The 27,500-nt window shown below is 36.3% G+C and overlaps 2 protein-coding genes across 17 annotated transcripts in view; both read right to left on the bottom strand.

Moving 5' to 3' along the window:
• Positions 1-9,609: 9,609 nt before the first annotated feature.
• On the bottom strand, positions 9,610-19,461 carry LOC137234048 (transmembrane protein 216). Its single transcript, XM_067757718.1, has 2 exons — positions 18,826-19,461; positions 9,610-10,479 (listed from the first exon to the last, which is right to left on the bottom strand). The coding sequence occupies exons 1-2, from the start codon at positions 19,082-19,084 to the stop codon at positions 10,286-10,288; spliced, it is 453 nt and encodes a 150-aa protein (XP_067613819.1). The 5' UTR covers positions 19,085-19,461; the 3' UTR covers positions 9,610-10,285.
• TMEM216 (Transmembrane protein 216) overlaps positions 10,341-27,500 on the bottom strand; it is a 53,527-nt gene continuing 36,367 nt past the window's right edge. For all 16 annotated transcript variants that reach the window (XM_067757742.1, XM_067757781.1, XM_067757743.1 and 13 more), the window contains one exon: positions 10,341-10,479. The gene's annotated coding sequence lies outside the window, so the exon portion shown is untranslated. The remainder of the gene's footprint in view (positions 10,480-27,500) is intronic.

Below are 27,500 nucleotides of genomic sequence, written 5' to 3'. Positions count from 1 at the left end.
ACCCTAACGTAGTGGATAGTCGAACTTGTCTGAAAACTGAAGCTACGCGGTCATCCATAATGAGCTCCTATATCGTAAGGCCGAAAAACAGTAGTTAACAACTTTCAACTTAAAATCCGTCGACTTTCATTCTAAATTTGATTTAACGAAGACTATGGAAGTCAATGTTGTGAACACAAACGTCTGCAATCTTTGGTCTACATTTTAAAAATTTTATCCAGGGCCCTTGTAATACGATTATACGATTCTCACCCATTCCGCAATGACATCCACTTAGACGAGGGCGGCATCCTTGGCCGAATAGTCACTCCCTAACGTTTCAAGGTCCTTCTGTGGTGTAGCTCGGAAGCATAGCTCGACAAAAGCATCCGTTGGAAAGTCTTCGGAGCTACGCCTAGAGCTTCTAGGAAAGTGACGTCGACGAAGGTATGAGTTCGAAGCCGCAGTGCTATAGCTTCTGTGCTGGCATATGGTGTGAGGCTCAGGAGGCGTGGTAGCGACTGGTGGTAGGGATCCCTACTGTTCGCACATCGCGAATTATAGCTCTTAAAAACAGCAGAAAAAACTGGAGGCACCCTGTGCCACGAGAGTCATGAGTATTAATAGACCATTAATAGCAACCCTAAGTCGCCTTTATGCGTAACCGCCAAGGAGCGACAAATGATGTAAAGAAATGGTGTTCGCGACGATTATTAGGAGTTAACCCCTGTGAAACTACGCTTTGCACGAGATATACAGGCAAAAGTGTGACCATTTTACGTATCTCTATTTCTTTTCAGCACACGCAGCAGTACCAATTCCATAGACCGGGGTTAGGTTCGAAGCCTCTCTAGAGCAAGCGAACGAGGGACAATCCCTTCGCAAGGAGCTACTCCTGAAAATTTTTGAACCGGCTTTTGATGCAAAAACCCCGGATCTTTCCGAAATGGCCAACACGTTGATTTCCTTAAATACATATAAACAAAACCTTTGCTAAATATTATTTTTTTTAAATAGAAAAATCAAGATTTTAAAGTAAGAACACCGGCGTACGCCGGCGCGCCGCCTACGCCGCCGCCGCCGCCGATAAAGTGATCGGCGTAAACCTCTACTGCACACTATCTGTAAACCACGGCAGCTGGATTAACCTTATTCGTCTTGGCGTAGATGAGTAGAAGTATTTTTCATAAAAACATCAAAAAAGAAAAACATTTTTGGCACTGTTTTGAATTTGGTGCTTTGATATAAAAAAGTATTAGAGTTAATACCATTTCACAAAACGGCCTCTTCCTTTCTTCCCCTTTCTATCAACCCTGGTTTTTAAGGGAATTTTCAAAATGAGCTGTCACTACGTAGAACATTTTGGAATTATTATGTCATGTTGAATATCAACCAGTCTTAGCTGCCAAATCTAGTTATTTAACTAACGATACGGAAGATAATCTCGTTATATGTAAACAAGGTCTATTCGAAATTATCGCAGATCAAGGCGGATTCAGTACCAGGTTTGTTAACTCAACAGCTTATTGCTCTTCTTGATTATTTTCCATACAACTCCTTAGTACAATAATATTTCAGTTAATCGAAATCAAAGCAAATTTTCTTTTGACTTTACGTTCTTCTACACGTCGAATTGGTTGAATTCGCTGTACCAACACCTTGTATAAATTCGCCTGGGGAGTTCCTCAACGAAATTCTAAAATAAAAGCTGTCTACACTGCTCGATTTCGCTACCGATATCTGAAAAATTGATACTAATTGATTTAATAGCAGGAAATAAAATTGATAAGCTATCAACTTTTGAATCAATACATTATTTTGTTTCATGCAACCCTGCGCTTGCTTAGACCTAATATACATATAACGAAATTATCTTCATTTTCATGCTTAACTCCTAATCGTTAACTAAATTACTAGATTTCGCATATACATTTTTCCCTTTGATATGCGGTAATTATGAACAAGTTTTAGAGATTCCACCTCTAGATTGATATCTCTAATTGGAAGCAGGAAATAAAAGATAAACGAAAATTGGACAATCTAGTACCTAGAGATGGAATATATTTAAGCACGTAGATTATCTATTGGGGATTTATTGTAGATTAGTGCATATGTAAACGTGATCTTACATTAAGCCACGCATAAAAACAATTTTATTAGACACCGGGTGATTAAATTTTTTGTAGTCAATTAGTTTTCATACAACTGAAGTTGATTATAAAACTGAGAAATGTGGTGGCAAAAGAAATAAGACAACGTTTTTTTATTTCTAATATTTTTACAGGGAAATCGCCCCAAAATTTATTTATTTTTTATACTCAAACTCAAAATATTCGGTTGTTTTTACGTAAATAAAACAAAATAATTATTTAATAGCTTAAATTATTTTTTTTTTTATTAATATGTACATATTTATATGTTAAACTCATGTATACTTGTTTGCATGTTTTGTATTAGTTTATGTGTTTGTATTTTTGTGCGAGATGTGTTTGTTTGTGGTTCCCTGTTTGTATTGTGTATTACATAATTAATAATTTTCGCTTTGACGCTTCCGTAATTTACAATTTTATTTATATATATGTTGTTTTCCTATTACATAATAGTATATTATAACAAAAATATGTATAAATCTTGGTATATAAATTACTAAAATTTACTAGTAATATTTTTTTATTATATAATACATAAGACAACTGTATCTAAAATTTCCATACCAATAAATTATATATTACAAAATTTATTTTCTATTTTCTCCCTTCTTTGTTGTATGTAATTTGTTACATAAATTTATAGTTACCACTTTGCTTATGAATATAACTAAACTTAAGACTTTTGCTGCTCTAAATTCTAAAATTCTTAATTTTTTTATATATACCTTTAGTTGGTTTTTTATAATTTATTTAATAATTTTGGGAAAAATTTAAACAACGTGACATCAGGACGGACAAGGCGACAGCTGTTTCGATTATACCTTGTAAATCTCTTCAAAGCCTTTTCTCCCGGGAGTGGGAGTCGAACTCGCACCCCTACGATAGTTGAAATGGTTGTAAACGCATTCAGCTACGTCATGCCTGTTGTGAAGTCTTTCCCAATTGCCTTCTTTTTGCATATTTTAATCTTTTACACATTGCATACTTCGTATGCAATTATGTGTTAAAGCTATGCTTGGTACGGCGGTTTTCAAAGAAACTTTGGTTTTGTTGCTGTTTTCGTTTTTAGTTGGTTTTATTTGTTCTCTTTTTTCTTTATTAAAATTTTCATGACTTTGTTTTTTTAGTATATTTGTTATTTGGATTTGGTCTATTAATATATTTTTCATTTTTCTTAACATTTTTTTCTTATTTTCCTTTTTTTAATGATTTTCTATTTAGGGATTTCTTATGAAATTTGAATACATTTTTTTATTTTTGTTTGAGATTTAAAAAAAATTTAGTTGGACCACTTTTAGCCATGCACTAATCTACAATAAATCTTCAAAAGCTAATCTACACGCTTACATATCTCCCATCCCTAGGAACTAGAATCTAAGCTTTAAAAATTTTCACATAACTCTTTTATTTCGAGCTTCCAATTAGATGATACCCTAGAGATAGTTATAGGAATTTGAAACACAATCGTCTAGCTTACATATAACGAGATTTCCTTCATTTTCGCATTTAGCTTCTAATCGGTATTAATTAACTAGACTCTCAAAAATTGTTTCTTTCGACAAGCGGTAATTATGAACAAATTTAGAAGTTGAGATATTTTTTTCCTAGATTTAGAACCATCTCTAGGGTGCCATCTCTAAATGAAAACGAGAAAAATCATGAACATTTTACAGCTAGTAATCTAGTTCCTATGGAAGGGACATATGTATATAAATGCGTAGATTAACTATTTGGGATTTATTGTAGATTAGTGCATGCGTAAACGTATTCTTAGACTCTTCCCATTAAAATTAATGTTACTATATACTTTACTTTGAATGCTGAGATGTTATAAAAATTTAAAAATACGTGATCTCAATTTAGTTGAATATCTCAAACCTTTGCATTCTTATTATTATTATTATCTCTTTTTTTTTGCTTTTAGAGATTACACCCTAGAAGTGGTACTTTGTCTATGAGGAAAAATCGCCATCTTTAAAATTTTTTCATAATAAAATTTGTGTGGGAAATCTTACTTACTTAACGATAAGGAGTTAGGCCTAGTTTATTTATAACCATATTATCTTCATTTTTGTACTTAGCTCTTTAAACATATAACTTTTTTCATGGAAAAAGTTCCACCTTCAGAGTGTAATCTCTAATTGGAAGCACAAAATAAAAGAGAAAAATGAAAATTTGACAGAAAATAATGGAACTGATATTAACACTGGATTATTTATGGACGATTTATTGTAGATTAAGGCATGTGTAAACGTGGTGTTAAGTACGAAGTACGAAAATAGTCTTGTTATATGCAAACTAAGTATAAGTCTTTTGCAACGTTTCAAGGAGATCGGTTATATACATTGTGTACCTGCTCCGCCTATCACACCGTATGCCCTGGGTTCGCACCCCGGGCAAAGCAACATCAAAATTTTAGAAATAAGGTTTTTCAATTAGAAGAAATTTTTTCTAAGCGGGGTCGCCCCTCGGCAGTGTTTGGCAAGCGCTCCGGGTGTATTTCTGCCATGAAAAGCTCTCAGTGAAAACTCGTCTGCTTTGCATATGCCGTTCGGAGTCGGCATAAAACATGTAGGTCCCGTCCGGCCAATTTGTAGGGAAAATCAAGAGGAGCACGACACAAATTGGAAGAGAAGCTCGGCCTTAGATCTCTTCGGAGGTTATCGCGCCTTACATTTATTTTTATTTTTTTATTTACCTTACCTTATCCTGATCCACAATAGCTATGTTGTTCATGCATGGGAGCCTTGCGAGCATAATCAGTCACTCTCAAAGTTTCACGGGTGTATAAAACCTAGTTTACATGTAACGGTGTCATTGCACCTTATCGGCTTCAACATAAAAACAGATTCAATACCAATTTTAATCCTCCTTCCTGGAAAAATGTAGCTGAAAAGTTAACTAGACACCAAATTTTAAGCAAATGGAACCATAAATATGATTAATCGATCGATGCTTCCATTCCCAGAATAAAATTTCTCAACAACTGGTACTGCTACTTGGTTTTATATATTTTTTCCTTCCAATTGCGCTTTTTTAGGACGAAAAATAGTGTTTATTTTTAAAGATGGTTTCTCAGTTAATTCTGCTCTGATGTAGTTATATTCACCGAAGGCATAAAGCCCATGCGAATTTAGTACCAGGTGACGCTAACCCTTCAGCTCATTGTTTCTTCTTGATATTTTAGATAAAACGCCTTGGTACAACAGGATGTCAGTTATTCGAAATAAATGCTAATTTTCTTTTGACTTGGCCACCGTGGTGTGATGGTAGCGTGCTCCGCCTACCACACCGTATGCCCTGGGTTCACACCCCGGGCTAGGCAACATCAAAATTTTAGAAATAAGGTTTTCAATTAGAAGAAAATCTTTCTAAGCGGGGTCGCCCATCGGCAGTGTTTGGCAAGCGCTCCGGGTGTATTTCTGCCATGAAAAGCTCTTAGTGAAAACTCATCTGCCTTGCAGAGGCCGTTCGGAGTCGGCATAAAACATGTAGGTCCCGTCCGGCCAATTTGTAGGGAAAATCAAGAGGAGCACGATGCAAATTGGAAGAGAAGCTCGGGCTTAGATCTCTTCGGAGGTAATCGCGCCTTAAATTTATTTATTTTATGACATTCTTATGCACAGCGAATTGGATCTATGGTGTAGAGTTTGAGTTAAATGGAGTTTTGAATTAAAAACAATTTAATCTATCTCCTGGGTGCAGATTCCTTGGTCAAAATTCCAGGGGTTTGCGGAGTAAAGAAAAATTTAGATTTTTGAATGTAGAGTTTATGTTGATGCCTTTTAACTGTGGGTAAAGTGCCTGAGTTCCGTATCGAAAGCCATGCTTTTCTTTAGTAGGTATTATCAAAACGTAAATGGCTTACGGTTGGAAAGACGGACATGGTCCAATTAAAATCCTTTTCGTCACTGATGATATACTCATCCATATATCCTTATTCGCCCCTTTACACCAATACACCCAAACGTTAACCGATTAATGGCCGTTACCTCATGTTAACTTTAAGACTTAATCGTCTGATACAAATATTTTTTGTGAACTATATTTGTAATTGCACGCTTTTATTGAATAAGTTAAGTTCTGCAGCCTGTTATATTTTCTACAACATAAAATTTAAGGAATCGCACGAAAGGGGGTCACCCTGACGGAAACCTCGTTTGGTTTCTAACCGCTCGGATAGGTCCTTGCAAGCTAAACGTCATTTCGCACAGCCGTATAAGTTTTTCGGGGAAACCAAATTCAGCACAGCGGTATATTGACAGCTTCTTTGATGCCGAGAGCGGATTTAAAATCGACAAAGAGGTGATGTGTGTAATTTTTTCACAGTTTTTTCCAAGATTGTGTGCTTAGTCAAAATCTGGTCGATGGTAAATTCACCAGGTCTGAGCCAGACTGATAAGTCCAATCAGCCGACTCACGATGGGTTTCAATCTTTCCCACAATACGCTTCACAGGCCCTTATATGCATTACCAATAAGGCTGATTCCGCGATAGTTGGTACAGTTGGCAGGATCCCCTTCTATAGATTGCGCAAAGAACACTTTGATTCCTACGAATAAAAGAAACGAAACGAAAAAAGTTTCGAAATTTCTCTGTTAATTGAGTTTTCATATATAAATGTAGGCGAGGCGGTGTACCGTATAATCCCGACAGGCAAAGGATCCAGCTATTAGGAGTGGCACAGGTATCAGATCTAGTAGCAGCACGTGATATAGGCCCTAGAAAGCTTCTAGTATTTGGGAGAGGGAGGAGTTCTTTTATAACATAAGTCTTGGCTGTTGATAGGATTTTACAGGTTAGGTTGAGCTGGCCGGTCAATGAGACCTCACATAGACTGAATGTGTCGATAGTGTTACTAGAATTTGTTTGACGACCAAACGTAAGAAACAGGACTTATGATATAGAATAACTACGTCCCCTTGGCAAACACTACAAGTTTTCGATGACCTAGCTGAATCCCTGCTTTGAAAACTGGCAACTCTGTCGCCCCTAATAGCTACAACCTTGGCTTGGCGAGTACGGGACACTAACACAGAACGTGCTCAACCGTTTCTTCCTGCAGTTCGCACTTTCAACATCTTTGTTTTTTTTTTTTTTTTGACTAGGCCTAACTTCCACGTATGTGACGCCAGGAGGTAGTGTCCAGTTCGTATGCCCATCGTGAGCCTTAAGTCTTCTCTCTTCTGAGATACGAGCCACATGAGTCAAATATCGTAGGATTTGCACCCAAACGGATTGGGACGCTTACCGTCGATTAAGCGAGTGCTGCACCTTCCTTTCCCAACTCATCGGCCTTTTCGTTACCTTCTATCCCTTTATGACCTGGGCGAAGTTTTTCCTATGCTTCTTTGCATTCCAGGACTCTTCTTGTTGAAATACTTTGTGAGATTATTGCTTTAATCGTCGCACGGTGGTGTATTTGATCAATCTAGCTGGCCAAAAGTCGATTTTTCAAAATATTCAAATTTTTTTTAAATATACTCTCTGGCGTTCCTAGATGTCCACTGAATAGTATACATACCCCAAAACCCATCTCAACGGAGCCAACCGCGTACATCTAAAGTTATATAAAAATTGTGTGCAGTTCGATGTATTTTTTGATTAAAAAGCAATGTACCCTTCTAACCTAAATACTTGTTCACTTGTTTAGCCTTAATCAAATCTAGTTACATTTTCTTTTAGGACAGATAAATGTGTTTTTAATTCATATGTTGGATTTTATAAATCGCATGTGTTAACTGAGTTATTCTACTTGTAATACTACTACTTTTCGATATTAAATTTTTTAATGACCTTGCAAACAAAAAGATAATCTTTTTTTTTATGGCATATCTTGTCTGTAATTTTTTGGCAATATATAAGCTTGTGTTTGTTTCAAAGTTTAATAATACAAACGGCTGCGCATACCCGCTATTTTTTGAGTGGTGATCAATTTTGTAAGAGACTAGTACCCTTATTGCCAAAAGGTGGCAACCTTATGAAAACATCCTCAGTGGCAACACCAAGGTAAAAAGTCTTAAAATGTAATACTATATCGATGTACTAATTTTCATTGAAATTAGTTAAGCCGTTTCCGAGATGGTAGTGGATATAAAAAGAAATATAAAAAAGGTGAGGTGGCAACCCTAAGTGGCAACCCTACTTAAAAATGTCAATAGAAATGCGGAGTAAAATACTTTTCGTTTGATACCCTATTGACATACATATCTCATGTAATTCCAAAAAATGACCTTGGGTCCATACGAAATCGGGGGCCCGATCCATAGTAATTCTGCGCGGAACACCGTGAATTTATTGTCAAATATTTCCTTTCATAACAATGAAGTGAGGCAACCACTTTTTGAACAGAAATAACTGCTGTTTTAATTTTGGCCAGCTAGATTGATCAAATACCCCACCGTGCGCCGCCTGACTGTCAATATATATGTATATTGACGAGAATCAGTTTGATCATTGAGCAAACTTCTGGTAACACTACGGACTTATTCAGTCTATGGCAGGACATTACGGACCAGCCAGTTTAGCATGAACTTGCCATACTGAATGGCGAAAAAGGCTTCTCTGGTCGAAGTTCGGTCGTGTCGCCCTTTTTAGGCTAAACTAATCTACCCTCCGAAATGATATTTTGAGAATTTATGTTTAAGAACTATTTAGTTTACGAGATATTTCGCCAGAGGTCTTAAAAAACAATGGATTTTATGATTTGAATGGGAAAATAAGCAATTTTTTTAAATGAAAAGTTATGCCTTTTAACGCCTATCCTAATTTATACTTAGCTCATAGTTTTTTGTATCCTAAGCACATTAACACACCCAAGATGATACTTTAATACATGAATTTAAATAAAGTTTATATTACATATAAACATATATACTTACTTAGTTACTTGTTGTTATGTATTTATAAGCCTTTTTAATGATTTAGAATGAGTTACATTTTTTTTTAAGTATTGTATTTTGAAATTTTTTTTTTTAAATGTTTTTGTTGTTTTAGTTTTTATTGCATGATATTCATATGTATGTGTTTATGTGGATTTAATTATTTATGTATGCATGTGTGAATGTGTATAATAGGATTGTTTGTTTTGTTATTGATTTTCATGGTTTTCTAGTTGCTTTGTCATTTAATTATTTATTTTATTTTAACTTAAACATATTTTCTTTTTTATTTGTTTATTTTTAACGTTTTTATTATCAGTAGTGGTACATACGAAGTATTTTATTTTATTTTATTTTATTTTATTTTATTTTTTTGAATATCAATCAAGGCGACATTCGACTTATTCCATTGAGTTGTGCCATTAAAACAAAAAACAATTTTTTTAAAACAACCTTTATATTCAGTAAAATATTGATCCGCTTTCCTATGTAAACTTTAAAATTTAACACTCCGAAAAATGTGAATTTCCTGCACATAAATGTGTTCGATGTCTGTGAAAACGGACGGTAAAATATTTGTTAAATTAAAACAGAAATACTTATTAAATAATATTTTTTTAAATTTTATTTGCAGCCTATTAATTTATATTGTTTACACTTAATATTTATATATTATTATTATTTTTTTTTTTTTCAAAATACGCATTACAAAAATTGTCTTAAAATTTAAAAATTATTTATTTTTGTCTTACATTGTTTCCAATCGTTTTTATGTCAACAAAATTTGCCACTTAAAAATTTTTTTAATAAATATATATAAATACACACATACATAAAAACTAAACGCCTTTTACAATATAATTTGCATATATGTAGTATATATATTTTTAAATTTTGTAAATTTTAATTAATTCCATCCTAGTGCTTTAAATCTTACGCGCTTGTAGTTTTTTTTTTCATTATATATCGTTAAATTTCTTTTAATATTGCTATAATTTTGTTTTCTTTGTTTCTCTCTCTTAATTTAGTGAATTCTTTTTTTGTTTGTTTTTTTCGATTTATTTATTATTTTGTTTAAAGCAACATAATTACTAATGTTTTCTTTGTATATAATATATACAAAACAATGTGTGTATTTTACATATACATACATAAACATACAAATGTATGTAAATAGTACTATGTATCTCTAAATATACATATGTATGAGTCTAGTAATTTTTGCATTATTCTTAATTAAACATTTATTATAATATTTTGTTTTTGGTTTTATTTCTATTCATAAGGGACTGGACGACATAGTGAAACAACAACTAGTATTGCATACCAAATCTCGGCCAAATATAAACCGATCATCAATGTACAAAGTACATACTCCAGACGTAGTTTATATTCTTGTAGTAGAAGTATATAGGCGATACCGAAAAAACATGGAACTATTAATAAAACCGAAAATATAACTGGGCAACCTGCAAGAGAAGAAAATAGGAAGACGAAAAAATCAGTATACATATATTTTTCGAATTTCATGAAAATTTACAAAATTCTGTAGGAAAAATTTAATCTAGAGAATGATCAAACCATGATATAATAAATATTCTGGTGTTCTCATCCCGTTGATGTTTTCCCTTATTCTGACAAGTTCAGAATCATGGTTCAACTATATGGTTGCCTCATCTCTACAGCAACAACGTACATTTGTTCAGATTGTCAATCTGCGTGTTGGTGTTGGGCGAATGGAATGGAGAGAAAACATAAAACTTTGCAATTCTTGTGTATTGTGGGAAAATTATGCGCTAAATTTACTAAAAAAAACTTAAAGTGATGTGAAATTCCTTTTTTATAAAAAAAATAAATAACTGTCAATGTGTTGGTTACATTTTGCGTTTGCCATCTCATTTTGACAATCCCTATAACAGTGGAATGAAAAAAATAAAATCAGCTAATGAGATGATCCAACCATATAATTGAGCCATGTTCGGAATGCATATTTTTGGGGGTTGACTATCATACATAACTGCCTTTATATGGTATTACGATCAGAGCAGAATTTACTTTACGTTTAGCAATATAATAAACCATATAAGCCGCTAACAGAATTTTTTAGACAAAAAGATTAACTTAACTTTGTATTCTTCAAAAGATATAGAAACAATTTTGCAGAAAACTAATTGTTTGAGGAAATTTGTACGAAAAATGAAGCAATACAAATTTATTACTTTTGTAGCATACGTAAAACCTGGCAAATAGCGCTGCCGAAAAAGTGAGGTTATGTTTTTGAAATCACCGTTATTATTGTATTATGGATCGAACTTTAGCAGAATTTTATACTACATTAACACTGGCGTCAAATAGGTACGTCGAAATAAGTAATTTTAAAGCGTTAACAGTGGCCTTATTCGCATTTCCCTAACCTTTCTTGCAAAACTCGCCTGCGAGAACACTAAAACATTGCAAAAAAATAAACTAACGAAATTTAGTAAACAATAGTAGGATAAAACAATTAAGGACGGACTGTCTTCGGCTGTGCCGAAGACTTCATACCTTTCACGAATGGGGCTGAACAATAATCTTATCCCGTTCATAATCTCCAAATAATCGGATGTATAAGATAAGAAATATATGGAAGGTGCATACCTAAACGATTTTTAAGATAAATCTATAATATAAAAATAAGTCGGGTTTTCCTTCCTGACGCTGTAACTCCAGAACGCACCAACCGATTCCCACGGTTTTGCATTCGTTGGAAAGGTCTCGGGCTCCGTAAGGTTTATAGGTTTCATGATCTCGCACAGGGTCTCGAGATATAGGCCAAAACGTGGACCCGGGTACCCCTAAAATGTGTTCATAGAATATGGATATCAAATGAAAGCTGTTGATGAGTGCTTTAGTAGATGATAATTTCCATAACTCTGGGTGACTAGGGTCTCGAGATATAGGCCAAAACGTGGATCCGGGTACTTTTCATTTTGATATTCGATTTAGTCGCATCAACCTGGCAAAACTGATAAATATGCATGCGAAGCCAAAATAAAGACATGAATTAATAATACTCACATACCTATTTACATAAGTCCTATTCGATTTGCCTGAAATTTGGTATATAAATTTGTCAATATTAGTATTTCCGATGCTTTTTCCCGGGAAGTAGAACAAAAACGAACTGGGACTAGGATTAGGACTAGGACTGGGACTGAGACTGAGACTCGGAGTGGGACTGAGACTCGGAATCGGACTGGAACAAAATACATACTACCCTCTAGGACTGGCAATAAGATATGAAGAAGAATGAGAAAAACTTGAGGGAAGAGAAAAGAGAGAAGGAGACTGAGAAAGAGATAGAATGAGACGAAGATGGAGATATATGAAGTGAAAAATACGGAGGGAGGAGTGAATACAAAGATTAGGAAAAAGTGTAGAGGGGCGAGGGAGAGTTAGACGGAAAAAGCTTATTAAAATGTATGCAGATATACAAATTTAAGGCAGAACAACGTCTGCCGGGTCTGCTAGTATAAAATAAAAAATAGGTAGGTACTTTGTGTGAGGATGCAAAGATTCACGTTTTTTGTGGTCTGCATGTAAAAATTATGACTACGAATCACGTATTTCAACAATATATGACGTAAACGTATTTGATGAAATTTGAAAGGGGCAAAAATGAGAGTTTATATGAGGTATATAATATATATACCACCGATCTCTATGATTTTTGCAGACAACAATATATGCTATATACGTATGCATTTGGTGAAATTTGAAGCTTCTAGCTGTTAAAATGGGGCAGAAGGTGCGAAAAGTTTATTATCTGAAGAAACGGTTGTATGAGATATATATGTAGTGACTACCCAAATCGACCCTCCAGCAATATGTGGCATCATCATAGAACAGCTGAGTTTTAGCAACTACAGCCAACGTCTAATAATACTTTGAATTTCAACGCATCAGTATAACTCGGGACTTTCCCCGTGTAAGACATGACTTTGTTCTTTTTAGTTTTAGTTTAAGTTTTATTTTGAATTTGAATTAATAAATCTTATAGAATAAATATAATATATAAAGTATAGAATATTTTTTCAGGCAACAGTATATGCTATATACGTAAGCATTTGAGGAAATTTGAAGTTTCTAGCTGTTAAAATGGGGCTGAAATTGCGAAAATATATATATATACTATATATACTACAATATAAATATATACTATATATACCACCGATCTCTAGGATTTTTTCACAGAACCATATATGCTATATACGTAAGCAACTGGTTAAACTTGAAGCCTCTAGCTCTTAAAATGGGGCAGTAATTACGAAAAGTTTCTTATCTGAACAATCGGTTGTGGGGTATATATACTATATATAGACCGATCTCATACATTTTCTCAGACAATAATATGTGCAATATACGAAAGCATATGGTAATGTTTGAAGCTTCAATATGATAAATTGAGGAAGATATGACAAAAATCCTCTTTCTGAAAAATCGGTTGTATGGAGGATATATGCTATCTTATTTTGTTTTGTTGATTTTCCGACAGGGTGGATAAATGATGTATATTGGAACGATTTTCCGCCATCCCTTGTCAAATTTTGTTTTGAGACAAACCCGTTTAGGCGTTGTGCCATCATCAGTGTCGATTTTCGTTCTGATCTGTTGTTGTCGTTTGTCCTGTATTTATAGTTCGTAGGTAAATGAGCAGGTATTGTTAAAATTGATGCTTGCGTATATTTAGTCATGTGTATGTGCTGTGTTTTCATTCAGAACCAAGGGTAGTTTTTACTGATCAATTTGTGTGGCTGACTGGGGCAGCTAAAACTCAGTAATTTTATTCGTTTGGCCGTCTTTGTGGGTTTGTTGTTTTCGTGCGTTATTTGTTTTGTGTTTATTTGTTGTTGTGTGTTTGTCTGTTGTACCTGTGTGATTACTTTGTTTCTTGTAAACAAGTTTTACTAGCTCGAATATTGTGTCAGAAATTGTGTTTATCTGTTCGTTTATTATTCTACCGTCGAATGTTTTCTGTTTGTAGATTTCCATGTTTTCGAGTACGTTGAGACGTCGGCCTTTTGCTTGTATGTGAAGAACCCTAACTGTTTTATTGATGTTTGCGGGGGAACACATTCATTCTCGACCATGTGATTCGCGAATTTAGACTCGGGTATAATATTTAGATTACGTATTTTTTGTTGTAATCTCTAATATGTTCTCTGAACCTCGTTCTTATTTGCCGTCTTGAGTTAGTGTTAGATCTTAGTTTTCGCCCTAGATTGTTCGATGTTTTGAATGCTGTGTTAATGTTGTACTTTCTAAAGAAGTTTGCCAATTTTTATGTTGCTTTTCGAGTATATGTCATAGTCGTCCAGCTATTATTTTCCTTTTCATTATTTCTTTTTGGTTCTCCATTTGTCTTTCTGAGCTTATCTACCAGTGCTTTTTTATATCCGTTGTTTGCAGCGATGTTATATATGACCTCAAGTCCTCTCTTATATGCCTCTTGTGTAAGAGGTGTTCTTTCAAGTCTATGTACCAAGTGCCTTAATGCTGCATTTTTATGCTGTTGGGGGTGATTTGAGGTATTATGTATTGATGTGTCGGTGGCCGTTGGCTTTCTATATATGTCATAGTTAAATCTTTTGACTTCTTTATCAATATTTATCGTGAGGTCTAGATAGTTGATTCCTCCACCTTTTTCGGTTTCCATTGTAAATTTTATATTACTGTGCTGTTTGTTAAGGTACTCCAGTACAAGCTTTTCGTTATTAGTAGTTAAAACGCATATTATGTCATCCACGTATCTAGCATAAAATGACACGCCTAATTTAGACTTCAGTTCCTGTATGTTCTTTTCTTCCAGATTTTGCATGAACACTTCCATAAGAATTGCTGATGTGGGGCTTCCCATTCCAAGACCGTTTGTTTGTCTATATATTTTATTGTTGAATTGAAAATAGTTTTGACGTAAAGTGGTTCTTAGCGTATTTGTGATTTGCATACTTTTCACTTTGTTTTTTGTATTATGTACTATTATTGAGCTAACTATGTCCAAAGTCTCCGATAGTGATATTGATGGGTGTAAATCCTTTCAAAGGATACCAATTTGCCGGTCTTTAATAGCTCTACGGTCTCAAGTTTCTCTATTAGTTCTGTTGTGTTAGCTATTGCATATTCGTTCCTTAGCTCCAGAGTATCTTTCAATATCTTTTTTAAATATTTGGACAGTTTGTAACATGTTGCCGATTTAAAATTAATGATGGACCTCATTGGCATGTCCGGCTTGTGGATTTTTGGTAGCGCAATCAGTGGAGGAGCCGAAGGGTTCATTTGGACCAATCTATGTGCCATGTTAGAATCTACTATATTTGTTGCATTTTTTATAGCAACTTTGATTTGTTTTTGGTATTCATCTGTGGGATCCTCTCTTATTCTACGATATTTCATTTCCTCTATGAGATCTTCGGTTTTGGATATATGTATATTTCTCTTTTTCGATTAGCACAGTGGTGTTTCCTTTGTCCGCTTTCGTTGTGACAATATTGTTTTTCCTTAGTTTATGCCGTAGATTGTTTATTGTTTTCTCGTCTGCATTAGATTTTTGTCCTTCCTGTGCTTCCACTTCCTTTTTTATTATTTCCCTGCACATGTGTCTTGCGTGCTCCTGTTCTTCTTGTGGATCAATGATATTGCGATCTCCGCATCTACAATCGCCTGGCCCAGTCAGCCACACAAATCGATCAGTGAAAACTACCCTCAGTTCTGAATGAAAACACAGCACATACACATAACTAAATATACGCAAGCATCAATTTTGACAATACCTGCTCATGTACCTACGAACTATAAATACAGGACAAACGACAACAACAGATCAGAACGAAAATCGACACTGATGATGGCACAACGCCGAAACCGGTTTGTCTCAAAACAAAATTTGACAAGGGATGACGGACCGGCCGTTTCCGACAAATGTCTAATCGGACACCTAAATACACCCGCTCACCAAATTTTATCAAGATATCTTAAAAATTGAGGGACTAGTTTGCATACAAACAGACAGACGGATATGGCTAAATCAACATAGCTCTTCATCCTGATTATTTCGGTATACTTAGTGGTGGGTCTATCTATTTTCCTTTAAGGACTTACAATTTTGAGATTCGTGCTAAAGTTAATATACCATTTCATTTCCATGAAAGGTATAAAAATATTAAAATTACAGAGAAGTTTTTGTTGGAACTATCAGTTTGGCTTTAAAAAAAATAGTGCAAACTACTATTTACAACACTGGCACAGTACCAAAAGCCCTATCAAAGTTGAAATATCCATATCCTTATAAAAGAGCTGATCCAACTAACCTTATGGAAATCTACATATGTAGTTAGTCATATAAAAAATATTTCAGTTGTTGAATCCATTAGCTCTTTGGATATTTAAGTTTTTGTATTGGACACTAAATGACTTATTATTTGTGGAATTTGTGCCAGATTTTTTCTTTTAGTAACCCTACAAAAAATGCGATTCGCCTAGGATGAATCCGGGATGAGCCGCAAAAGAGTATGCGGCCAATGCCAGTTTTGATCTCTTTGTATGTGTTGGACTGTTTCCTTTTGTTTGAGCATGCCCTATGAAGAGATTAATTGTACCTATTTATACCCGAAAAGGATCGATAGGACCAATCCCCTTTGTACCCATATGAAGTCCCATATCTCATGGCAGAAACACAACGAAGGGCTTCTTAGCCACCAAATCTATTTGATGTAAGTTGTATGCCCGTTTTTAAAAAGGAATAAAAAATATTCTCCGAAAATTTAATTTTAGGTTAAGTCCTAGTAATTTAGGCTCGGTATAGGGCTCCGATTTTTCTTAAATAATTCGATTCAATCGCTTTTTTTATTTTACTCATTTCGTTGCAGTTTTTTTAATATTTCTTAAAATGGGTTACATTGATTTTAAACTGACTAATCCCAACTGTACCGAAAGGGACTAAAGGGAATAAATTATGACCAAATGTAGACGAAAGAGGACGACCGGTAACCAATCTCTTTAGGGATTAATCGCACGATTTTTTGCAGGGGAGGAAATGTCAAAAGTATGTGTGGATCGCATTTGCGGGCCAAATTCTATGAAATGCGGCCAATTTAGTCATTTCGGAAATGCGATTTGTACAATGATGCATTCGGTGCAGTGTAAATATAGTATTAGGCTTCGGACAAGTTCAATCAACAAAAAACTTTGTCTAAGGGGGGTCACTCCTCGACAGTGCTTGGCAAACAATACGAGTGTATTTCTGCCATAACAAGCTTCTCAGTGAAAATGCATCTGTCTTACAGCTATCATTTGGAGCTGGCTGTGGGTAAAAATTAAAAGGAACACGCCGCATATTGAAAGAGAAGCTCGGCCTGAACTATTGTAAATCAAGCCAAGTATTTTTTTAGTAGCCGGAGCTCAACCGTTTCCTCTCAGAGTCCGCTTTTCCTACATCTTCTGCCACTGATGAGGCGTAATTTATAAAAATGTGATGCCAGAAGGCAAATCCCTTTTAATACGCTCTTTATAAGCCTTAAGTCTTCTCTCATGAGGTATAAGATATATTTGGTCTCCTCTTTACCCTCGCAATCCGTTCAAATTAAGGTAATTCCTTTGCATTCCAGAAATTGCACCTTATACTAACGACATTTTTACCAGCTTTGGTGGATTTTGGAAGTATCAAGTTTTTCGAGTGGGAACACTTGACGTGTATAGCCCTATATGCTTGTTTCCATTAGAAGACATTTGAAGAAAAAAACTACAAACTCGTTAAATTAAAAGCAAAATAAAGTGTGCGATTTCTTTTCGAAACAGTCCTTACGTCCATTCAAAAATGGGGCTTGATAAATTAATCAGGGTTGTACGGAAATAACATCTCTTTGTGCGGTATTCGCAGATTCGGGTGAGTACAACCGATTGATGAGATTTTTATATCGGGAGCAGAGAGAGCGCGATCTCCCACGCAGCCGTTTCTATGTATGTGGCAAATGTCCACGGATCATAATTAAAAATATGCTGACATTAACCACTTTTCACTTTAATCACTTTCACATTTCTCTATAATTATTTATATATGTATATTAGGCCGGGTCGATTTGTGGGGAGGCAAAAAAATCGCCTACTGCTCTGTGAAAATCATATTCTAGGGATCAAAATAAGAAACTTTGCCGAAGGAACTATACCTCTAAAACGAATTCTAATGCCGCCCCCCCCCCCCTTTGGGTCGCAGGGGCAAATTTTGAAAAATTCCACTTTGAAATGCCTATGTTTTTTCTTTTTGGAGTTTATTTTTCTCTTTAGAAATTTATTTAGTCAGAACATATGTAAATGAAAAAATGAATTTAGCTTAGTAATAGAAAAGAAATTAAAAAAAAATATTAGAAAGTAGCGTTTTTACAACCCCCTTTTAAAACCAAGGCATCACTGTGATGCATTTGCATGTCGTAAACATAGTTGTGTGGGGTTTTTTATTCAACCGTTTTAAAAAATGAAGGTATCACTGTGGCACAATTGCAGATCGTAAAATTTCTTGTGTTGTTTTTTTTAAGCCACCACAAGACACAGCAGGTAGAATTGAAATTGCCCCTACCCAAAAGTTCGACCCAAAGGGGGGGACATCAGAATTCCTTTTAGAGGTATGGTTCCTTCGGCAAAGTTTCTTATTTTGATCTCTAGAATACGATTTACACACAGCAATGAGCGATTTTTAAATCGACCCGCCCTAATATATATCTGTTATATGTATACTATATATACATATTTACATATGCTCTCTTAAAAACCAAATTTTCTCTCACTTTTATCAGCCAGCGAACCTCTGCGTCCGAGTATAAGGCGAATGGTCTCTAAAATGCATAATCCAATTAAAACAATTGAGTCTCGTATAAGAACTTCTTCTTGATATGATAAATTAATGGCTTTCAGCAGACCCATACTCAATTCACAGCAAGCAAACATTCCAAAGTAGAACGAATTTAAATAGATGAGCACTTCATAGCCAAGCGCAGGATTGGGTTTCTTTGGCACATGAATTGGTGGCTTTTTTGGCGGTGGCATTCTACGGCAAACGCACGTTGAGGCACAACATTAAGCCTCACTTCACTAAACTACCACACTAAATAACTCCGGTTCGTTGACTTGAGTTCAATTTTTCTTTCTCCATGTTTCACCATAAATAATGGTATTTATAATTTTTTTTTGTTATTTATTTTATTAACAAATTTTTTGCATAAAATTTAGGTTTTGCTCTTATGTATTAGTGAAACATTATTTATATTATTTAGTTTTATTTACAAAAATAGCACAAAATCAGAGCTAACTAAACGTGTGTCGACGTCTGTGACAAACTTCTGCTTCTGGGGTTTTTCAAAATGCGTTGCTTACAAAGTTTATGCTCGTGTGTACTATTTGTCTCGGCGCGTATTTATAGACTGACCACGGTATGGTGGCGTTGCACCAAAAGTTGCATATTCTTTTTGGTACCTTTAGCTGCTACATTCAGAAGGGGCTTTCCATGTTAACCACAACTTATCGATGGATTTTGTATTAACGATTACGGTAAAAGTTGGACCTGCTTCTTTTTTGACACGAAATAAGGAGATAAGTTAGGATAATGCTACGTTTACACTGGACCAAATGCGTCATTTTGGGTGAAAAATTCCAAATGCCATGCAGTTCCTATATTTGCATCATTGAATTTGTCCTGCAAATGCGATCCACTCATACGATCCACAAACGCTTTTTGGCATTTCCTTACTTAAAGAAACCCCGCAAGAATATGTTTAAATGACTTATCATACTCTTAGTACTGTACCAGTGTTATAAATAGTAGTTTTCACTAGTTTCTTTAAAGCCAAGCCACCAGAAACTGCCTTCTTTATCGTAATATTTAGCCTTGGCGGACGAGTCTTGCAGAGAAGGTTAAGCGCAATCCGAATGAGACCAATGTAAACGCTTTTGAATGACGCATTTGGGGCCAATGTGAATGTAGTGTAACAAAAATTTTTTATTTCTTGGTAAAAAAATGGCCACATAAAGATTTAATTTTATTATATCTAAGTTTCCTTAATCAGTACCGGGTTTAGTTTATGGTTGCGTTACGGATCCGGTATCAGTCGCGTTTTCAGCCTTGATATAAATGGCATAAGAATTTAAACGGTATAAAAAAATAGGGGGCGGGAAGATTATCTTCAAAGATCACCCTATTTGGTTTCACTTTTGGTTTAATCCAATTCTATTTGCGGTTTAAGTTCCAGTTTTGTTTCTAGTTTCGGTTCCACTCCTAGGTTTGCTCCAGAACCATCGTTGTTGTTGTTGTAGCAGTGCGACCGATCACAAATTGTCATCAATATCTTCTAACGAGAGTCCAGGGAAACTAGCTGTTTCAACAGGGGTGGACCATAATGAAAGGGGTGTTAGAGTCGTTGGTTCCACATTACAATTAAAGAGATGGTTGCTGTCATGTGGGTACACATTGCTATCACGGCATACATTTTGTATGTCGGGGTTGATTCGGATAGGTAAGAGTTTAAACTGTTACATTATCCAGATCGAAGTTGAGCTAGAGTGACTCGTGTTTCCCTGGGGAGTGTGCGTTCCTCTTCCGCAAGTTTTGGGCACTGTTCTTTGAGTACTGGATTCACTGGGCAATTCCCGGCATAAAGGTTCGACGCCTGTTTGTGGAGTTCACTGTAGATGCTGTTCTGGGGACATAAGAAGATATCCCGTGGCGGTTCTGAGAGCAGTATTTTGGCAGGCCTGCAGCTTTTTCCAGTGTGTAGTTTTTAGGCTTGGCGACCATATAGGGGACGCGTAGCATGCAGTCGGCTGGCCAATTGCTTTTTAAGTGGTAATGAGCGTTTCTTTGTCTTTTCCCCAAGTACTGCCATCAAGAGATTTGAGGACTTAATTACGGCTCTGGATTTTCGGTACAATTGCGCCTGCATGCTCACCAAAATGTAGATCCTAATCAAACGTCACACCCAAGATTTCGGGGTGTAGGACAGTCGGTAGCTTAGTGCCATCGACGTGTATGTTCAAAATGGTCGACATTTGGGACGTCCATGTTGTAAATAAGGTCGCGGAGGATTTAGTCGGTGATAATGCCAGGTTTCGCGAGGCGAAAAAACTGGAGAGGTCGGGGAGGTAGCCGTTTATTCTGTTGCGAAGCTCATCGATCTATGGGCGTAGGAAACGATAGTAACTCCTTCTGGTGGCGGAGGTAGCTTTGATATGTAGAAGTTAAACAAAATAGGGATAGGACACCACCTTGTGACACCCCTTGTTCAATTCTTCATGGTTTTGATGTTTCGTATCTAAATTGCATCGATGCCTACCGACCACCCAGATAATTTGCGGTCCACCTTTTAAGACATGGGGGAAGGGTAGACCCTTCCAGATCTTGCAGTAATGTGCCATGGTTGACCGTATCAAAAGCTTTTGATAGGTATAGCGCAACGAGTACTGTGGGGGTTTTGATTTAAACCGCAATTTATCTGGGTGCTAATGGCATTTAGCGCGTTGGTGGTGCTATGGAGTTTTCTAAAGCCATGCTGATGACAGGCTAGCTGCAAATTTGCAGTAGGTAGCAAAATCGTCGATTTCAGGTTCAGTTTTGTTTTCTGTTTCGATTTCGCTTCTGATTTAAGTTTCGATACTGGCTCTAGTTACAGTTCTGATTTTGATTTCGGTTCATTTTCGATTTTGATTTTGGTTCTGTTTTCGGTTGTATTCTGGATAAAATTTCTTTTCGGGTTTCGGTTTCTTTTTCGAATTCGTTTCTGGATTCAGTTCTGATTTCGGTTTTGTCTTCGGTTCTATATAAAATTCCTCTTCGGCTTTTTGTTCTCTTTTACAGTTTGGTTGCGGTTTGGGCTCTGGCTTCGGTTCCGACCCGGTTTCGGCTTAGAAAAAAATTTATTTTCGGGTTTTGGGTTTCCTTTTGGAGTTACGCTTCCGGTTCAGGTTCTGTCTTCGGTTGTGGATAAAATTTATTTTCGGTGTTTTGTTCCCTTTTCGAGTTCAGTTCCGACCCAGTTTCGGTCTTGGATGCAGTTTTGGTTCTGGTTTCGGTTCCAAGTCGTCATTATCATCATCTCTTCATCATACCGCCATCGTCGTGTCTTCGTAATCTTCATGGTTATGCTTACGTCATCATCATGGGCTGATCGTCATCTTAGCATAGGCTCGTCATAGTCATGGTGATCGTATCGTCATCGTTATTATCATGACTAGACTATGATGATAATAATAATCACTAGACGATGAAGATGATGAGATTGTGGCGATGTTGACGATGGTCATCAAAGATCACCATAACTATGACGAAGACATGACGATGGCGAATTGATGATGACGAGATGATGACAATGACAGCTTGACGACAATGACTATTATCAACATCTCCATCATCTTGCCATCATCAGCCTGGTCATCGGCTTCATAGTCATAATCAGGATATCGTTATCATAATCGAGCCGATAATGCGCTTTTTTTTATTGAAATCGGTCATTTAAAATCCATCGACATGATGAATTAGCATGGAAAGACCCATATATATTGATGTATCAGTATCGGTCAGTGAGTTGAGAATGATGTCGCTTTATAACAATTCACAATAAGTATACAAACGATGGGACAGACGACGATAGACATTACATGAATACCTTCGGAGGCCTCTACTATATGTAAGTACATACATACATAGGTACTACACACTACATATATAAATATGTACACATTCAGGAGGTGGCTTGTAGTATGTGACTTTTTGGCACAGTTTTGAAGGGGACGTCATCAAGGACGTTCATTTACCCTACAGTCACGTGAAATTATCCTAAAATTAATAACGTAAATTGTCATTTGTTGGATAGTTTCAGAGCTGGTTGACACCTTGACAAGATGGCTCTACCCTACTTTCACAGGGTGGAATAGATATCTACTCAAAAGTTACGGTAATAAACCTCATCGAGTGCAAACTCCTTCAAAGTCGAAGTATGGTTTTTGTATCCGATAATGGTGTTCATTGCAGTAGCACTATTCCGTGTTGACGTTCGTCGTTGAACTCGCAATTCATCTATATATATCGTTTATAAAGCCTAACGTGGTAGTGGTGTGTCTTATTAAAGTCGTGCTCTTGATAAGCTCTTGTTTTGGTTGTATTAAAAGGTAGGAGCAATTTCAAATGTCTTCAATACTGGGCATAGTAGTGGGACTACTAGTAAGGAGTGTAGCCTGAGCATAGGTAGCCAAAACCCTCATCACCAAAGCGTGTTAAGATCAGAATGGCTCGTCGGTGCAAAGGGTTTGGAGGCTGATGATAGTATACGGTGAACGAATGTTGTTGTAGCGATAAGAACACTCGCCGATGGCCTTGGGGAGTGTTATCGATGTTGATGGTCCTTTGCCGGATGCTAATCCGGTACGTTCCGGTACCAAGCCCGACCATCTCGGGAACGATTTGTTATGACGTTGTTGTTGTTGTTATGACCACATGCGACCATGTGCATGGCGCAAGGGTGCTCAAATGGCAGACGAGACGATACATGTGTAGACAGATGGTTCCAAAGTAGTGGAAGGAGTAGGGTCTGCGGTATACTGTGCTGATCCGGAAATAAACAGATCATACAGGCTGCCGGATTACTGTAGCGATTTCCAAGCGGAAATAGTAGCCGTAACTAAAGCAGTAGAGACCCTGGAAGAAAATAGCCCAAGCTGCAATCGTGTTAACTTTAAATATTGACAGTTAAGCAGCAATTAAGGCAATAATCTCGCATAGCACAGCATCTAAATGCGTGTTAGAGTATAAGCAGTCCCTGGAGAGAATAGGGACAGGGAGAAACATACATCTATATTGGGTCCCAGGGCATATGGGAATAGATGGGAATGAAAAAGCGGATGAACTAGCTAAAAAGGGCGCATTCCTTGAAACTTGCTCCGTAGATGTCCCAATTAGACTGGGCGAAATTAAGCGAAGGCGAGAGGTGCACATGATCGACCAAGCAGGAAAGGCGTGGGTTCAAGCGCGGGGCTGTAAAGTGTCGAAGATTATGTGTAGGTCTTACTGCCTTAGACTAACAAAGTTGCTTCTATCATTAAAAAGAGAGGACTGTAGACTCATGATGGGTATTCTGACTGGACACTGCCTTCTGGCCTCACATGCCTTTAAATTAGGCTTCGTCAGTGATAGCAGATGTAGGAAGTGCGGGTTGGAGGAGGAAACCATCGAGCACGTTCTGTGCTCGTGCCCTGCGCTTGCCAGGCTAAGACTCCAGCTATTAGGAGTGATACAGCTGTCAGATCTAGAAGCAGCAAGTGGCTTAGGTCCTACGTAGCTTCTAGTATTTGCCAAGAGGACGGAGTTATTTTATAACAGAGGTCCTGGTTTTTGATAGGGTTTTTCAGTTTGGTCGTTAAAACAAACTTCTGGTAACACTATTGACTTATTCAGTCTATGTGAGGTCCTCATGGACCGGCCAGTTCAACCTAACCTAACCATGCGACCATGCGATGAATGGCAGGAGCATAAGTGGTCAGACGCTCATGTTGGCATCGATATGCAGTCAACGCTGCTAATGAGTTATCATACGTTTTTTGATTTTTTATTGAAAGGTTACCGAATTATTTTCGAAAAGTTATCGATTATTTATCGAAAATCTGGCGATATGCCGCCAAACATGTAAAAAATAAATAAATTTAAGGCTAGAATAACCTCTGAAGGGATTTTAGGCCGAGCTTCTCCTCCAATTTGCATCGTACTCGCTTCAATTTTTCCTACAAATTGGCGGGACGGGACTTACATGGCAGATAAGTATTCACTGAGAAGCTTTACATGGCAAAAATACACTCGGAGTGCTTGCCAAATCACTGCCGAGAGGTAACTATACTTAGAAAAACTGTTTTCTAATGGAAAAAATCTCTAAAATTTTGATTTTGTTTTGCTCGGGGCGTGAACCCAGGATCCTCGGTGTGGTAGACGAAGCACGCTATCTCTACACCACGGCGGCCGCCTAAAACATGTATCGATTTGTTATTAAAAGGAAATCGTTTTGATATTGAAAATTAAGTAATTTTTTATCGGAGTGCTACCAATTTGTTATTCGCGTGTTATCGAAAAACTATCGGTTTGGTATCAAAAAGTTAACGATTTGATATCGATAGAGCAGAAATTTATTATCATAGTACTATCAATTGGGTATCGATGATAACACTGTGACTCGTTGATAGGAATCCATTGAATCGGCGATAACATGCTGATAACAAACCATAAACGATAATAATGCGCTATCGATAATAAGTTGATAATAAAATAATAACTTGTTGGTATCGTTTGTTACCAATAGCGAGCCGAAGAAGCGCTTCACAAAAACCCAAAACTATTTATTTCTGTAAAAGTTACTTCTGCATGGTTTCTGCGAGATCTTGATAATTTAAAAACTTTAGTTTCCTAGACGTACACCGGTATTGTAAACATATCGAACTTCACGAGTACAGGCGTGAGCTTTTTTGCTGTTGTTATGTATATTAAGTATAACTCACTCCGATTTTATTGTTCTTATTTGGTTTATGTCCACTCTCTGAGTCTTTCTATTCGTCTCTGGTCGCATACTTATGAATTCAGCAATGTTGTTACTCGTAGTTCACTGGATTCAGACAACGTAACCCAAAGGTAATTTTACTTACATTAATTTATAATAATTTTTAGTTTATAATAATTTTGCCGTCATTTGCAGCTGTAGCCAAATTGCGTTTGTTGCCTTTGCTTGCATCTAATTAGGGTAGATTATTACACCTTACACTCGCGTATACAAACAGACAGAAAGACGGACAGACATAGTCATGCACTCAGTAGGTACATCATTGTATGTAGTTGTTTTTTTTTTTTCATTTTTTTAAATAAAGAGCCTAATATTGGTGTTGTTGTTGTTGTTGCTAATTATGTTTTTGTGTCGACTAACGTTGGTGGTGTTTTGTGCTATTTTTAATAAGTTTGTAGCAAATTTTAGCAATGCATAGAAAATATTTTATTTAGCATCTGCATAAAGATAGCAGCGCCATTCTTGCTGGTCATTTCGGACGATCCCTTGAATTTAGTTGGTGTGTTTTTGTTTTCGAGATGTGTCGTCGGGTTCGGTAATCGGGCGCTATGCTTTTTAATTCATATTTGATTGTTAAGCAGTGATCAGTGCAATGGAAGTGTACGAAATGATGAAGTGAATCAAGTGCAAAAGTGATGGGTATATTTCCGATAAAAAAGAGTTGTAAAGAGTACCCCTTCGAAAATTATAAAAAAATACAGCAAAAATAATAACAACGTCCTAACCAACTTAACATGAGAAAGCCCTAAACGATTAAAGTTAACTCTTTTCTTCATGGTTGCTAACACAGTTAACCAACTAAATTTGGACGTGTAACTAAAAATTGCGTGAATCCTCGTTTCTTTTCGTCGTTTAAAGCATAATTTAAAATCAACTAATATTACTCATACGCCCAGTGTAACAAAGTAGTTACAATATATATCCAAATTCATCGCTGGCAAAAGGACAATATAATTTCGTCGTTCACTACAAAGAGGGATCGCTGCTAGAACAAAGTTTTAAGGTTGAAAAAAAAAACCGTGTTATATTACAAAGATAGGAGGCTATGCACATTCGACCTTAATCTGATAGTTGAAACTTTAAAATATGTATGGTATAAAATCATCGAGGTGGACAGCTTAGATTGGAAAATTTTAAATTTTATCTCGATTCCCGAATAACGTAACCTGTATTCAGCAATACATTAACGAATTATTATACCTTTCATGAACATGAAATGGTATACTAACTTTGGTCCGATGTTTGTAACGTTGAGAAATATAGAAGATAGCCTCACCATTAAGTATACCGAATTGATCAGGGGTGGCTTTCCGTAATTCGATATCGATCAAGAACGAGTATAAAATAATCGTTTTCGCTTTCCGTAACACAAATTGTCGACGCGTCGTATCGAACGTTCGATACAAACTGTTCGATACCAAATTAGGTGTTGAATTGCCTTTTTGAAAGTTATAATTTTATGCTTTGGTGATTATTTAGGGAAGGATTTTTTCTTCATTGATTAAGAAACAAACTCTATTTATGAACGAAAATATTTGGGTAGCTCCAAAGAGCTTTCTAAACACCCTTTGAAATCTGCAAACGAAAGAGATCATACCAAGAAACGGGAACTAAAATGGCATCATCGAACGTTCGATATCGACTTGAAGTATCGAATCAACGAGTGTCGACTATCGAATTACGGAAAGCCACCCCAGGGCGACAAACCGAGTTGATATAGCGATGTCCGTCTGTCCGTCCGTCCGTCTGTCTGTTTGAACGCAAACTAGTCCCTCAAATTTTGAGATATCTCAATGAAATTTAGCACAAGGATGTATTTTTGTATTATATTAGACATTTGTCATATCCGGTAGGATCGGACCACTATAACATATATC

This window comes from Eurosta solidaginis, chromosome 1 (genome assembly GCF_040869045.1).
Source record: "Eurosta solidaginis isolate ZX-2024a chromosome 1, ASM4086904v1, whole genome shotgun sequence".
In the NCBI taxonomy this organism is placed as follows: domain Eukaryota; kingdom Metazoa; phylum Arthropoda; class Insecta; order Diptera; family Tephritidae; genus Eurosta; species Eurosta solidaginis.
Note: the sequence above shows the minus strand (reverse complement) of the source record. Positions and strands in the feature narration are given on the sequence as shown.